The following is a 14,233-nucleotide window of genomic DNA, read 5'->3' on the forward strand; positions in this document are numbered from 1 at the left end:
ACGACGTTAAAAGGTGGTTACAATAACTCCCTCGGTTAATTTGATTTTTAGGATAATTTTTGGAAATTTCGAATTTTTAGTGAAATTCCCTGAAAGTTAGCTTTCTGATGGTTCCTTTATATGTGATGTTTCGAATGCATTAAATTATGTATAAATGAAATATTCCTCATAATATTTCATATAAATTTTTAGAAATTTTTAGAATTTCATTAAATAGAAAATCTAAAACAATTAGTTGGAAAGAAATTGATTCAATTCAAGAAAATAAAATAGGCTATGAATAATATACAATGGAAAAAAATAAGCAAAATGACCATTCGGAAGCATATTGCTAATTTATTAGCAAAAATAACTATACTACACGCAATACTGGAGCAATTTCCCACTTGTTTGGTGTTTGGCTAATTGTCTTGATAAGGAGGGGATGTGGGGGAAAATACTCAAGGACCTTGTTTGGTGAATGACTAGACTTAGGGTGGATGTGGGATGAAAATGTGGAGGGAGCTGTTGGGAAAAGTACTGATGAGCTGGATTTATTTTGTGGGATCGAACCACTTTGTCAAAACTTATGTACACTTTTTGGTAATATGTAATTTCACTGGTGATAGTCTAATTTCACTGATGATTGTCTTTGCACGTTAATTTGGTGAGTCACTGAATTTAAACTGAATTTAATCATCAGAGGTGATGTACTGAATAAAGGTATTCAATTTTGATTGCTAATTGACTGAATCGACTTCTCGATATGAACTCTTACTAATGTTGATTAATACTCGTTAATAACTATTCGATGAATTACGACACGTTGAATTACTCGTTGAGTTCTAATTAATACTTGTGGACTAGTTGAGAGACTACTACTACCCCGGAGTACCCCGGAGATTTTCGAAGTAGACTGATGGTCGACAAGAATGTTCTGGAATTTTAGTTGCGTTTCAAATAGCCCTTTTTGGAAGAGGATTTTATTAGCTAAAAAAAAGTCTTATGGTGTTTTTCACTGAATCCACTCGTTATTGAAATGATTTTAAAGTAATAAAAAATTGTTCAATGATCTCGATAATGATTGAATTTATCTGAAAACATCAAAATACATTTTCGTATATATGTTTGTCATTCATAGAAAAGGTCTTTCAATGTTTTTCTTCAAAGTCCCTCATTGTAGAGGAAATTTCATATTTAATAAACTTCCCAATTTCACAAATTCACAATTTTAGAGAAAAACTTCAATGCCACAAATTCTGACGAAATAACAACAACTCAATTTTTTTATCACGTCTTTACTGAACTCCTCAAACTCATACGACATACATGGACATATAAAAGTACAAAAAATAGAAACATTCATCCATTAAGCATAATGACTCTTCATATGAAACAATATCTCCCACTCCACAGTAATTAATTATCAGTAGATCATGCCAGGATGAGCGCGTTGGAAGAACACATTGGGATTCGCAGAGAGTGTTGTGTACAGATTGGCAGCATTCAGCTCTGAATCCGGTATATACATTCCGTGTGGTAACACAAACGTCTCCAAAGGTGGCCCCTGCATATCTACGTAATCCAAACATCATCTCATTATTAATCCTATCAATTGATCATTTTATAAATATTCGTAACTAATTACTCTTTCTGAGCCATCAAACGTCGTGAATAAAATATTTAGATAATTTGAATTGAAAAAATACAATTCGATATAGTTTCCATTTTCAACTAATGAAATGTGGAAAATAGAGAGACAATTAAATAAATGCTAGTTGATCAATCGAAAGGGCTTGAACTGTGGCTTTCAAAGAGGCCTGGGTGTACTATCTTTCGAATGTCATCTGGATTTTTTTCATCTTTCGTAATCCATAATTGTCAATTGAGTGGTACATCATGTAGAAATTCCCAAAAATTATATAGAATGATAAAAAAAATAGAAAAAATTCCGAACTTTTTCAGAGCGTTTTTAATTGAGATTCAGAAGGAGTTGAAAAAAGGGGAAATTACAAATATCTGATTCGATGTGGCAAATTATCTATTAACTGTCATTTTCCATGGTGGATAACAAAACACTAACTCCTCATGGGAAGTGACAGCTAGGTATCTCAATTTTCAAAACAATGGTATCTAGTCATCTGCCATTTTTATGGGATAGTAGTGTGATTAAAAAATTCTCCAAAATATTACAACTTTTTTCAAAGAGCCTTTTCCGTAATAAATGTCTGTGTGCAATGTGGGAAAAGATTTACGAAATCAGTCTTCCCCTACATGATCTTGGGTGACAGGCCGCCATTTGTCACCGTAAATCAGATACATTTTTCAATTTCTTGCTATTCAACTTATTCTGAATATAAATTAAAAATGCTCTTTGAAAAAATTAAAAAAAATTTCTACTTTTTTTGATTATTCATTCATAATTTTTCACAACTTTTGCATGATACAGGACTTAATTGACAGTTTCTCATGACGAAAGATGAAAAAAAAACATAAAAATAACGTTCGAAAAATAATACACCCGGGTCTTAATACGACCGACTGGATTAGCCCTGTGTGTAAAAGCTCAGACTGGAGACCTGAGGGTCGTCGGTTCAAACCCAACCTCTGGCGACTGTTTGCATTTCTTCAATTTCATTAATGTAACATTTTAATTCAATAAGAAATGAAATAATTGTTTTGTTGTTTTTCTGTCCATAAAGCGGCACGTCTTCTCTGCCTGCGGCTGTCACGACAAAAATACTATTTTGTGCGTGCTTGGTATACCGAGTGGATAGCCATAGGCATAAAGGCTCAGACTGAAAATCTAAAGGTTATGGGTCCTACCCAACCTTTGGCGATTTTTCTCATTTCTTCAATTTAGTTCATGTGACATTTTGATTAAAATAAGGAATGAAATAACTTGTTTATGAGTGGATAACCACGCGTGGAAAGCTCAGACTGGAAACCTCAGGGTCTCGGGTTCAAACCCAATCTCCGGCAATTTTTCGTATTTTCTCAAATTTACAATTTATCAATTTCTACAAATAATCTTAAAACCACATGATTCTCGTAAAATAGTGCTCAGTTGTGGTTCCAATATGAAAGTTCCTCAAAAATCATCATTTACCGTCAGAGTAAACGGGACTGTTGCCATGTCGGCATGCATTACATCCAGGTAGCGCCGAAGACACCAGTGCAATGCGATCTATCCTCAAAAAAAAATGTCAATCCCAATTAATTCCAACAACACATCACCCCCACAATAAATTCTCCTAAAGATTCGACCCACCTGTACTATGATAATCCATTTTCCGTTTAAATGAACCCCCCTCAGCAGGTTTAAAATGAAAGAAGGAGTACCCACTCCCAGGTAGAGAGCTGAGATGATCGTCATCCCGATCTCTCCTTCCGCCCATTCTGTCGTTCCTCATGATGACACTGGGGATTCCCCCGGGTCCCTCGCGCCCTAGCGCTGCTAATTGACGTCCTTTAGGCAAGAACATCGTGAGGAAGAGAACGAGCGATGTGGACAGGAGACCATACGCCAGCCATGCCTCTCGGTCAACTTCACTGGCGATTATTGTTCCGATTGCACTTGTCAACCAGATTGGAACCGTCAGACCCACTGCAATGGCGATGAATGCCGCTTCCCGATAATTGTCGCGTATTCCACGTGCTCTTATTGCCAGACCTGCTACGGCGATAAGTAAAAGCGCAGGATAGCTGGAGAAATTGAAAATTTTTTAGTGATTAAGTGGTGAAACGTAATTAATTAATTTGATTTGCGAAACTCCTTGTGGTCAAGGTTGTCAATAAAAACTTTGCACCGTAAATTTTCAGCCGAAATGGACATGTTTGAAAACACAAAGTGAAGGCGTCGCCATTTTGTTCGTGGCACTTTGAAAATGGCGGTGCTCACACCAGTCCACCACCTCGCATTTTTAAACATCTCTTAAAATTGTTCATCTTATTCAAATCACTTTCAACTCGTTTCAATCGGTTCCTATAAAAGGAACAATTTTTTAAAGCCATGATACCACTTTTTTCATCCCCTTTCGGCGGAGAATTTACAGTTTTTGCTCCTAAGGCCTCTCAATATAAATTACAAAAACATTTAGAGCTTCTCATCAAGCTTACGAGGGTCAACCGCAAGACGTGAAAAAACATTTGAAACAAAAAAAATTATATCAAATTACTTTACCCTAATGATGCAACAGTCTGTCCAAGAGGTGTCCTACAGCAAGTGTAATGAGACTGAATACTCGACGCTGTTTGCAACTTCTTTGTCCCAATGATACACGGTCGAATAACGTCCGGTCTTTCACCGTAAAACCACTGACCGACAATTGCAACTTGAACGAGCACAGCGAAGAGTAGAACGAGGGCCTTTTTAAAAATTAATTAATGCGATCAGTGATCTTCATTAATGAGTGATTAAATTCGTCTAGATAAACATCGATATTCGAAAGAATTTGCTTTCCTCCGGGGGGCATTCAAGTCGTTAGATGATTCGATACTGACCTGATAAGGGGCCGGGAGATATATTCCACTGTTGAGAGAAAGCAGAAATACGCACTTGACGAGTAGAGCAGCAAATATAAGTGCTGCTGGTAATCCAACTAGTCTAAATGCTGCACATGATAGTGGATTTGGAGCGAGTGAAGCCGCTGCTGATAATCCAGCTAGCATGAATAATCCTAAGAGGAGGGCTTGGCCGAGAAACAGGTGACGCCTGTTGGGAGCTGCTGCCCGTGCCTAAGATTATTCATAATCAATTTTAAAGGCGATGTTTTCAGAGCAAATTTCCAGAAATTATTTTCAATTTTTTTTAGTAATCGAGGATTTAAGGAGACATTCAAGATTTTTTTTATAATTAAGGATTTTTTCAACAAAAAATAGATTTTAACTCCTTTATTGTCATAGCATTGAACATTTATCTGCATCTGTTACAATGATAGAAAGGATTGTTATTGTTAACGAATGGATTTGGTTAGAGATGAGGGTCTATTCGATCTCACTAAATGTTCATTCGTTAATAGTTAACAAATGCATATTTGAGGAGGCTTGTTTGACTCGATTTTTACCTTTCAAGTGAACCATTTGTTAACTATTAACGAATATTCATTTGGTCATTCAACTCTACCATCCGTTAATAGTTAACGAATCTCGTTTGGAATAAATGAATCAGTCTATCAGTATACTTAAGGCTGTTTTACACACTGTTCGCCAAAATTCACGTTTTATGAATATTTTTCTGGTAAATTGTTGATCGGATTGAAAAAAATATACCGTTCTTGCACAAAATATACCGTTCTTGCGTTTTATCATTACTTAATGGCTCACGAAATTTCATGATCGTGCAATCATTTTCCTTTTTCCGTTTTTTCTAAAACTTTTTGGAAATTCACAAAACTTTAGAAAAAATGCAGGAAAATTATTACACTACCATGAAACTTCGTGAGTCAGTCAATAATGATAAAACGCAAAAACGGTATATTATTTCGCGTCAGTCCGATCACTAATTTGCCAGAAAAATGAAAAAAACGTGAATTTTGGCCGAAAGGGTGTAGTACATCCTTAAACTTAAATAAATCTAATAGTGCGATGAACAAGAACACAAGTAACCAATGACAATTATATTCAAATTCCTATTCCAATTCACCCAAATGCCAGTGACTGAGGCTAAAAATATGTGATATTAATGCTAATATTGTTATAAAATGAGATATATTCTATCTTGATGGTTTAGTGGAAGTATATACGCAGAAAAAAATTTAATTTTTTGGCTGATTCTATTGACATGTTCAATAAAAAAAGTCTTAGAACAGAATTCGATTTTTCTATATAACTTATTCTTTTCATATATTTTCTACAGAATCTGCTCGACTCAAATTTTCCAAGTTTTGTTCATTCTATTTTTCTTTTCTTCTCATCCCGAAAATCAAACGAAAAAACTTGGAAAATTTGAGTCAAGCAAATTCTATAGAAAATATATGAAAAGAATAAGTTATATAGAAAAATCGAATTCTGATACCTTTTTCTATTGAATTTTTTCTATTGAACATGTCAATAGAATCGGCCAAAAACTAATAGAACAGTTCAATAGAAATTCAATAGAATTTTCTAACGAATTCGATAGCTTTTTCTATTAATGTTTTTCGTCCGTGTATACACGGCTTGTGCAGATGTAAAACTGTAAAAGTAGCATCAATGAAATAAATTCTATTCTATTCTACTAGTGCGATGAAATATAGCAAATGAAATAGTATGCAAAGAGCTCAACTGAGACGGGATTTATGGGATTTAACTTGCCCTCACCTTAAATAACACAAAAATTTCGAAAACCGCCATAAGCAGCATGACCGCTGCACTGAGAGCGGCAAGCGGTAGAGCCCAAGACCGCTCCCTCAAAATATTCTGATAATAAGGTGCATTGACAGAGACCCCCGGTGTGAACCTTCCATCCTCGGCATACCCAATATTCCTCGTAGGATGATTAATAGAAATCGTTCTATTGGGCGGTGGTACACTTATAACACTCGCAACACTGCCCACACTACCATTTCCACTCCCCTCAGCCACATCGGGAATAACAAAAAATTCAGTTGATAATTCCGTGCGACTTCGTTTCATAAATCCTATTGTTTTCATCGTGGTTGCGCCAGTGGTTACACCAGCGGCTGCTGCGGCGATCATCATTGCTTCATATCCAGGGGATTCGGGGGGTGATGCATCTGCCCAGGCGGTACGACCGCCCAACACGGCGAGCCCCGCCGAAAATACGATGGGACTCACTCGCATAATTCGGAGAGGGCCTCAATAATTTTTTTCAATAAAGTACCTCTCCAATTACCATCGCTCCAGATAAATTGCTGACACCATCACCGCTGACAAAATTTATGTCTCCTAGTTGCTATTTTCATTCTTTATTTTAAGGTTTTTAATTTTTTTTTATTTTAAAAAATTGAAAACGATTTAGTGTGGGCCATCCTCAGGAGATTTTTTATTGAAACTATAATTTGGAGACGCAAATTAGTTTGTGAAGAAAAATCACCGATTGATAATAGCTTAATGTACCGTCAATTGTGTGTTATGAAAAATAAATTATCGTGTCGGTTATGCAAAAAAATTGTAAAAACGGACTGAAGTGGTGACCGGAGCACGGAGAGAGGTACGGCGTGGTGGCCGCTCAACGAGGAACTACGGTTGGGGCCTGGCTAGCCTATCCGTTACGGCCCAAAGAAGCCGAGAGTGGATGTTGCGACGATGGTTACTTGTTTAAGAGGAGAGAGAAAAAGATACGAGGAGGATTGTCTTCGGAAAAGGGCCCCCTTTCATGTGTGGGTACGGGTGTTATGGACGTTGGCGGAGATAGGGACACGTTGGAATGAGGAGAATAAGAGCGGAGGGAATGAGAGGAGAAGAAAGTACCCGCCCAAACCGTCCGTCGGGACCATTTACATATTCCGGATAGGGACAATAACCCCGGGTGATGTTCACTTACCGAGATTTTTTTTTCCATAATGGGAGATTGTTGGTTTATCAACTAGTTGTGAACATTTCGGGATATCAATTAATTTTTGAGGAGTGAGGGGTAACGGATATATTTATTTATTTAATTGGTACACATGAAATCTGCAATTTATAGTTTCAGAATTCGGTATATAAGATCGGTTGAATACAGTCTAGTCTCAATACAAGATACTGTCGTATAAGGCACTACACTGAAAGAAAGACTAACACATTGTCAAACAAGTCTTATTTGGGCCAACAAAATCGCTAGTTGAAAATTGCCAGAAAAGAATTTGTTTGGTTCAAATTTGAAAGTCTTCTTTCAACAGCAACAAAATATTTGGCTCAAGAGGCGGATAATTACATTTCTTGCGTCAACAGAGAATGCATTTTTTTTTTAATAATCCGCAATTCTCACAATTTTATTCCCCTACAGTCCCTGCGGTATCTTGAAGGGGAGGGTGGGGTAAAATGGACACTTTAGACTTTTTTTAAATTACTCAGATAACTCAGAAACAAATTTATCAATGGAGTTCAGTTTAGGCTCATCACAAAAGGTAAGAATTGCTCTTTGCATTGAAAAAAAAATTATTAAGTTTCATCACCATTTCAACCTGCCATTAACAGTTTTAAAAAAGTCAAAAGTATCCATTTTACCCCAACCACCCCTACAAAGATTGGACTGTAATGAAGAATAATATCCGCATTCAGTCATTTTGGGAAGAGAATCGATGAATTGAACATTCGATTCCGTTAGGGTATGGGGCCCATGTCGAATCGGTCAACAGCTGACCCTTACCCTCTCGAAAGTTGACGAGGATTTTTTATACGGTTGGGGGTTTAAAAAACTGAGTCTTGAATTTTTCAGCATTTTTCTACAGCTCGCATTGGAGACAGATTTTTTTGCGTTTTTATTTTTCAGTAAATTTTGCGCAATTGAAATACATTGTTTAAGCGAAAAATTTTAGATCTAGTGTATTTTCAAATTTTTTGGTCTGAATTCCATTATTTTCGTTGGACATCTTCGGGAATCGCCTCGATAACATTTCATATATTTCAATAAACAAATTATTTTAATGAATATAATCTGAAGAACTTGTAAATATTTTCAACAAAAACTGTAGAATTGTTTTAAATATTTTTTTAACTTCCGATAGAGAAAGTTATTGTAATCACCCCGAAAATCGATTTCCGATTTTTCATCAAATGTTGGCATTTCAAGGTCTCTAGACACTTTTTCAGTTATTTCGAGAAACATGTCTGTATGTATGTGTGTATGTAAATATCGCGAACGTCGAGTCTTTACTTAACTAAGTGCTGATTAGATTTTGGTTGGCAAGGCGTGACCCATTCTACTGTTTTTTAGCAAAACAGTGAAAAAAGTCCCGTTGATTCAAGTGAAAAATTCAAGAAAAATTCAAAATTTTCCTTAAAATTTTTGGGAATCGCCTAACATTTGAAAAAATTGAAAAAACTTCAAAACAAATTTCCTATATATTTAATAATTATAATCAACAATATCTAAGAAATTCATAAATAATTTCGAAAAATAAAAATGAAAAAAAAACATTCAAACGTTTTGAAAATTTTCGCATCAGGAGAAAAATTTCCACATGTAAATGTTAGCACTTCAATATTTATCTGCAGAATTCTCGGCAAAATATCTCCGAAAAGTTCCAGGAACCCTAAAAGACTCCGCCGGTAGAGCCTTTTTTCACCTCTCAAAATCCTTCGGGTGACTAACCGGTTTTCAAAACGAGTCAAATAACGTTCGATGCAGACAACACAGACACGCATAATCGAACATGTTTGCACCCGTGGGCGGATAAAAATTCATGCTGATGAATTTTTATCAACGCAAATGTTTTCAAGTTATGAAACACGTGACAATGCGGATGTATAGCGGTATCTCTGTGAGAATATTGAGGGGCTGTACTTTATGCAGGAAACCGTCTTGAAGTGTCCCGTGCACACACATGCACAAGCGTTAAAACACAGACACGAGGCGATAATAAAGATAAAGCATGCTGGATGAAATATTTTATCCCGGGAATTTGAATACCAGTCAATCCACTGCGTTTCATAATTTGTTTTCTCCACCCGTTTTTTTTTTCGCTTTATGAGGAATTAATACTTACTGGTTCGCTGGAGACAGATCAGTCGTGGATTTTTCAGAGTTGGAGTGACATATGTTCAGTTTTTCTCGCCTCAGAACGTAATCAGCTAGGTAAACACAGCGACAAATTTTCCTGATTATTTCTTGCATTCTGATTTCGACCAATCACAGGGCAGTATTTGACACCACGTGATCTTCGACAGTGTTATTTTGACGATTCCGGCGGAATTATCGATATTGTTGGTGGGAAATTTTAATCAGTAGTAATACCGCGAGAGCTTCAAAATGATCGGGTATTTCCCGATAGTTTCGTTGCAAACAAACCATAGTGTCAAGTTTTGTAGGTTTAATTTTCCTACAAAACTTGACACTCTCGTTTGTTTGCAAGGAAGATTGAGGGAAATACCCCATGCATTTTGAAGCTCGAGGGGTATTTGGAGGAGTATTTCCTCCATCGGAATTTCGGTCACTGGAGGGCAGCATTTGTTGTCAATGTGGTACAACCTGCACTTTCGCATTTTAATTATTTTGTTTATTCTCTCTTAACAACGTGCCGTGGTTTTACCAAATTTTCCGATATAAAACCGTGTAGGTTGTACCACGTGACATCAAATGCGTCTCTCCTATTGGCCGAGATTCCGATGGGGGAAATACTCAGAATTAAACACAAAAAAATTTAAGGCATAAATAGGGAAAATTTTGACAAGTGTCAGGTAATGATTGACTGAACATGATGAGGCTGTCCCATGCGCAGTGCATTGCACACACATACAAAAGCGTTGGAATACAGAACATGACGTGATAATAAAGATAAAACATGCTGGATGAGATGTTATCCCTGGAATTTGAATACCAGTCAATCCACTAGGTTTCTTTACTCGTTTTCTTCACCCGTTTTGTTTCGTTTTATGGGAAATTAATACTTACTGGTTCACTCGAGACAGATCAGTTGTGGATTTTTCAGAGTTGAAGTGACATATGTTCAGTTTTTATCACCTCAGAACGTAATATCGTATGCACAGCGACAAATTTTCCTGATTATTTCTTGCATTCTGATTTCGACCAATCACAGGGCAGTATTGGACACCACGTGACACCCCTCGAATGTTTTATTTTGGCGGAAGATTCTAATCTGAATTGAATCGAAAGTGAATTGAAGGCATAAATAGGTAACATTTGAGAAAAGTGTCATGCAACGACTGACTGAACACGACGAGGCCGTGCTGGACGCTATTTTTGATCCGCTCCAGCTAATATCCGATGCAAATAGGATCAGTTCTGATGAGCTTGTAGGCGATCCAAACGGTACCGTTACCTTTTCTCTTCCTCGCTCATGGTGATCGATTTTTTTTTTTGGATAATGAGGAATATGAACAGATGGAGTAGATGAGAAAGTTTTGGAGCTGGTGAAAACTGGAATCGAAACGGCGGAGGCCGGGAGAATCGATGAAGCGCTGAGGATTTTTGATGAGGCGAGGGAAAGGGCCCCCGATGATGCCTCGATCTTGAATGATCGGGCGCAAGCTCTTCGACTCGCTGGACGAATTAGCGGTAAATAGACATATTGGTGAATGTTTAATTGACTTGATGAAGAACTAGGTCATGGTTATTCGTCAAATGAGTCTCATCTGGAATCGGCTGTAGTTGATTGTAGGGTTCAAATTTTCCCGATATGAATTGAAATAAGAGACCAATCGTCAAAGAATCATCATTGAGAGGCCTCGGGAGTGAAAAAAAGCCAAAAGGGGATGAAAAAATCTGAAGAATAGCTTGAAAAATTTGTTCTCTTTTTAGGAAATGGATCAAACGAGTGAAGATCATGTGAAGAGGATAAAAAATTAAAAGAAATGTTAAAAAATGCGAAGCGGGTGACAGGTGTGGACGCCATCTTGCTTGGACATCTCCGCCCTCTGCCGCGAGAGCTTTTAAAAATGGCGGCGCCTCCGCCTCGTATTTCTAAACACTTCTTAAAATTATTTATTCTCTTCAGATTACCCTCAACCCACTTCATCCGGTTTCTATAAAATGAACAATTTTTTTAAGCCATCTGTCAGATTTTTCCATTCTCTTTCGGCTGAGAACTCCTGGCGTAAAGTTTTCCTCGGAGTTGAGTGATTTTTTTTTCACTACCGAGGCTTCAATTGATTTAGTGACGAACACACACACGATAATCACAGCTGAAGTGATATTGGACTCTCATCCCAAATCGTTTGTAGTTGATTGTAGAATTCTAATTTTTCCAGTACGAGTGAAAAAAAATCAACACTCGATTTAAATATTTGTTATTTACAGACGCATTGGAAAATTTGAACGAAGCCTTGAGAATGACCAACTCCCGGGGAAAAGTGGCTGGTAAGGCACTGTGTCAACGCGGTCTACTTCATCGTCTCGCGGGTCGAGAGGACCAGGCCAAACAGGACTTCCAAGAAGCTGCTAAAAATGGCTCCACTTTCGCACGCACTCAATTGGTGCATCTCAACCCCTACGCCGCCATGTGCAATGCCATGCTCAAGGAAATTAACTCAAAATCCTAAATTCAGCATTCGTGTTTTACCCAATTAAGAATGTTTATCCGAAACCGCAAGTACTCAGAAAATTTTTATTCAGTTTGAACTGATGGACTTTGTTCATTTAAATGCATTTCGTCAAAGCTATTGCAACCAATTTTCCTTAATCATCAGAAATGAAGATTTCATGTGTTCCCCGTCAGTCTAAAAAATGACAGAATTTTCCCCGAACATGAAAAAATTAAATTTTCGAAAAATGGATAAACATCCTTAATTGACTTGATGATGGATAGATTCCAATAATAAACGTCCCATCCACTTTTAATAATGGTCAGGAAGCAATTCATATTTACAGCTGAAATGCGATTGGATTCTCATCTAAAATCGTTTGTAGTTGATTGTAGAATTCAGTACATTTTTTCCCATCGCCCTCTATTTTTATTTTTATTTCTGGAATCTTCCAGTAGGTGAACTATCAATTTGAAAATAAATTCCATAAGAGCCCGTATATAATAAAAAAAATTGGTTCATTTAATTTCAATCAAAAATTTTACTTCAACACGAAAAAAATCAATTTTCGAAAAATTGATGAACATCCAACTCCCAAAACAAACAGTCTCAAGAAAATGTAATTAATATCTCCAAAATCTCATATCATCAATAGAATCGTGTATTAATCATAATATCATCTAGCTAATTAATAATCATCATTGGGCTTATTCACATAATAATACAAATAAATATCATTTCTCATAATAAATTCATTTAATGCACCTACCCAAAATATATAAATTATTATCAATGATCAGACACTCTCTTTTTCAATGCACAGTTAATAAAGAATTTTAAAAACAGTTCAAGTCACTCAGAGTTTTGCGCAAAATTTTCTATAGAAAAAAAATCCATTTTCAAAACCATCAAATCAACATTATTTTTATTTCTAACTAGAATGAAGTAAAAAGGGAGAAGTCTCCCCCCAAATTTTAATTAATAATTTTTCTCAATTTTCCCAACATTTTGAAACACTTTTATGAATCATCTTCATCGAAACGTCAAAAATGTTGACAAAGAATTGAAAAAAAAAATGTTGTTTGAAGCTTTTAGTCAATTTCGACTCGAGAGAATGAAGAAAACTTTAGGCAAAACCCCAGCTGTCGATAAATTGCCCTATCATAAATGCAAAAAGAGCCGAGGAGATGAGTTGGTCATTGCCGAGCCATCGGTCGCCATTCATTCTCAGAGATGGTATCCAATTGATTTTATTCCATCCATCTTTCAAAGTTTAAAAACGAAATTTTGAATATGAATCATGAATCCATTGCAGCTGGCACTCGTCAAATAAAACTCCTGTAAAAGCTAGTTGTAATGTGCTCCTTCGAGATGAATGGTAATTTACTTATCGTCGAGCTCATTGTGCTGGACCATTTCAAAGTCCTTTCCAGTGTTGGATTTTTCGCTCTCGGAGCCCTCTTCACCACTGGCGTCCTCCTTCTCCTCGCACTCTTGGTCCTGGGGTTCTTCGCTGAGGAGGGGCTTCTCATCGATTCTGAAATTCCAAAGAGAATGGAAAAATGTATTCCACATGTAAAAATGGAAAAATGACATTCACAAACATTGACATTGACATTGTCAATTTGTCATGGACATGTGAGAATGGAAAAATGTATTTCATATGTATTATATATATCGTCGCTCTAAAAGTAAAGAGGCGTAAGTGCCATTATTTTTCGATTTTTTTTTTCGATACCAAAGGGGCGTATGTGTTTTTTTCTTCGGAAATGAAGTTTTCTGTCTATATCTTAGGTTTTTCGTCAATTTTTTTTACGCCAAGTGGACGTAAGTCCAATCAGTAAACACTAAGAAGGCGTATGTCCGGTACTTACGCCCCTTTACTGTTATCCTTACTGATAATATTCTAATTTACGTGAAGGAAAATGAATAATAAAGGGGCGTAAGTCGAGCACTTACGCCCCTTTGTTTTTAGTCATTCATCCAATTTTTTATCCATCCTAAAAAATCATAATCACAAAGAGGCGTAACTCCCGTACATAGCAGAAATTCAAATGATACTGAGAAAAATAAGTATTTTTCCCTTTCATTGGAAAGTCTCGAAATGTATTATGATTACTCCATTGTC

At 36.5% G+C, this 14,233-nt stretch overlaps 3 protein-coding genes across 4 annotated transcripts in view; 1 reads left to right on the forward strand and 2 right to left on the reverse strand.

The window, feature by feature from the left end:
* Positions 1–1,260: 1,260 nt before the first annotated feature.
* Positions 1,261–6,762, reverse strand: LOC107037108. Its single transcript, XM_015255478.2, has 6 exons — positions 6,280–6,762; positions 4,483–4,716; positions 4,163–4,347; positions 3,251–3,684; positions 3,089–3,166; positions 1,261–1,554 (listed from the first exon to the last, which is right to left on the reverse strand). The coding sequence occupies exons 1-6, from the start codon at positions 6,760–6,762 to the stop codon at positions 1,406–1,408; spliced, it is 1,563 nt and encodes a 520-aa protein (XP_015110964.1). The 3' UTR covers positions 1,261–1,405.
* Positions 6,763–9,618: 2,856 nt separating this feature from the next.
* LOC107037111 (tetratricopeptide repeat protein 36) lies at positions 9,619–12,631 on the forward strand. Of its 2 annotated transcripts, none has more exons than XM_015255480.1 (4): positions 9,619–9,700; positions 10,662–10,894; positions 10,967–11,140; positions 11,882–12,631. In XM_015255480.1, exons 2-4 carry the CDS (start codon positions 10,780–10,782, stop codon positions 12,121–12,123), a joined length of 531 nt encoding a protein of 176 aa, XP_015110966.1. In that variant the 5' UTR covers positions 9,619–9,700; positions 10,662–10,779; the 3' UTR covers positions 12,124–12,631. The 2 variants fall into 2 exon arrangements, with proteins under 2 accessions (XP_015110966.1, XP_015110967.1); XM_015255481.1 differs by having other exon boundaries at positions 10,976–11,140.
* LOC107037110 (translocation protein SEC62) overlaps positions 12,632–14,233 on the reverse strand; it is a 9,739-nt gene continuing 8,137 nt past the window's right edge. The window contains exon 4 of the mRNA XM_015255479.2: positions 12,632–13,642. Within this exon, the coding sequence (XP_015110965.1) occupies positions 13,489–13,642 (154 nt within the window). The 3' untranslated portion in view covers positions 12,632–13,488. The remainder of the gene's footprint in view (positions 13,643–14,233) is intronic.

Source organism: Diachasma alloeum, unplaced genomic scaffold (genome assembly GCF_001412515.2).
Source record: "Diachasma alloeum isolate Michigan unplaced genomic scaffold, Dall2.0 Dall_scaffold_00213, whole genome shotgun sequence".
Lineage (NCBI taxonomy): Eukaryota > Metazoa > Arthropoda > Insecta > Hymenoptera > Braconidae > Diachasma > Diachasma alloeum.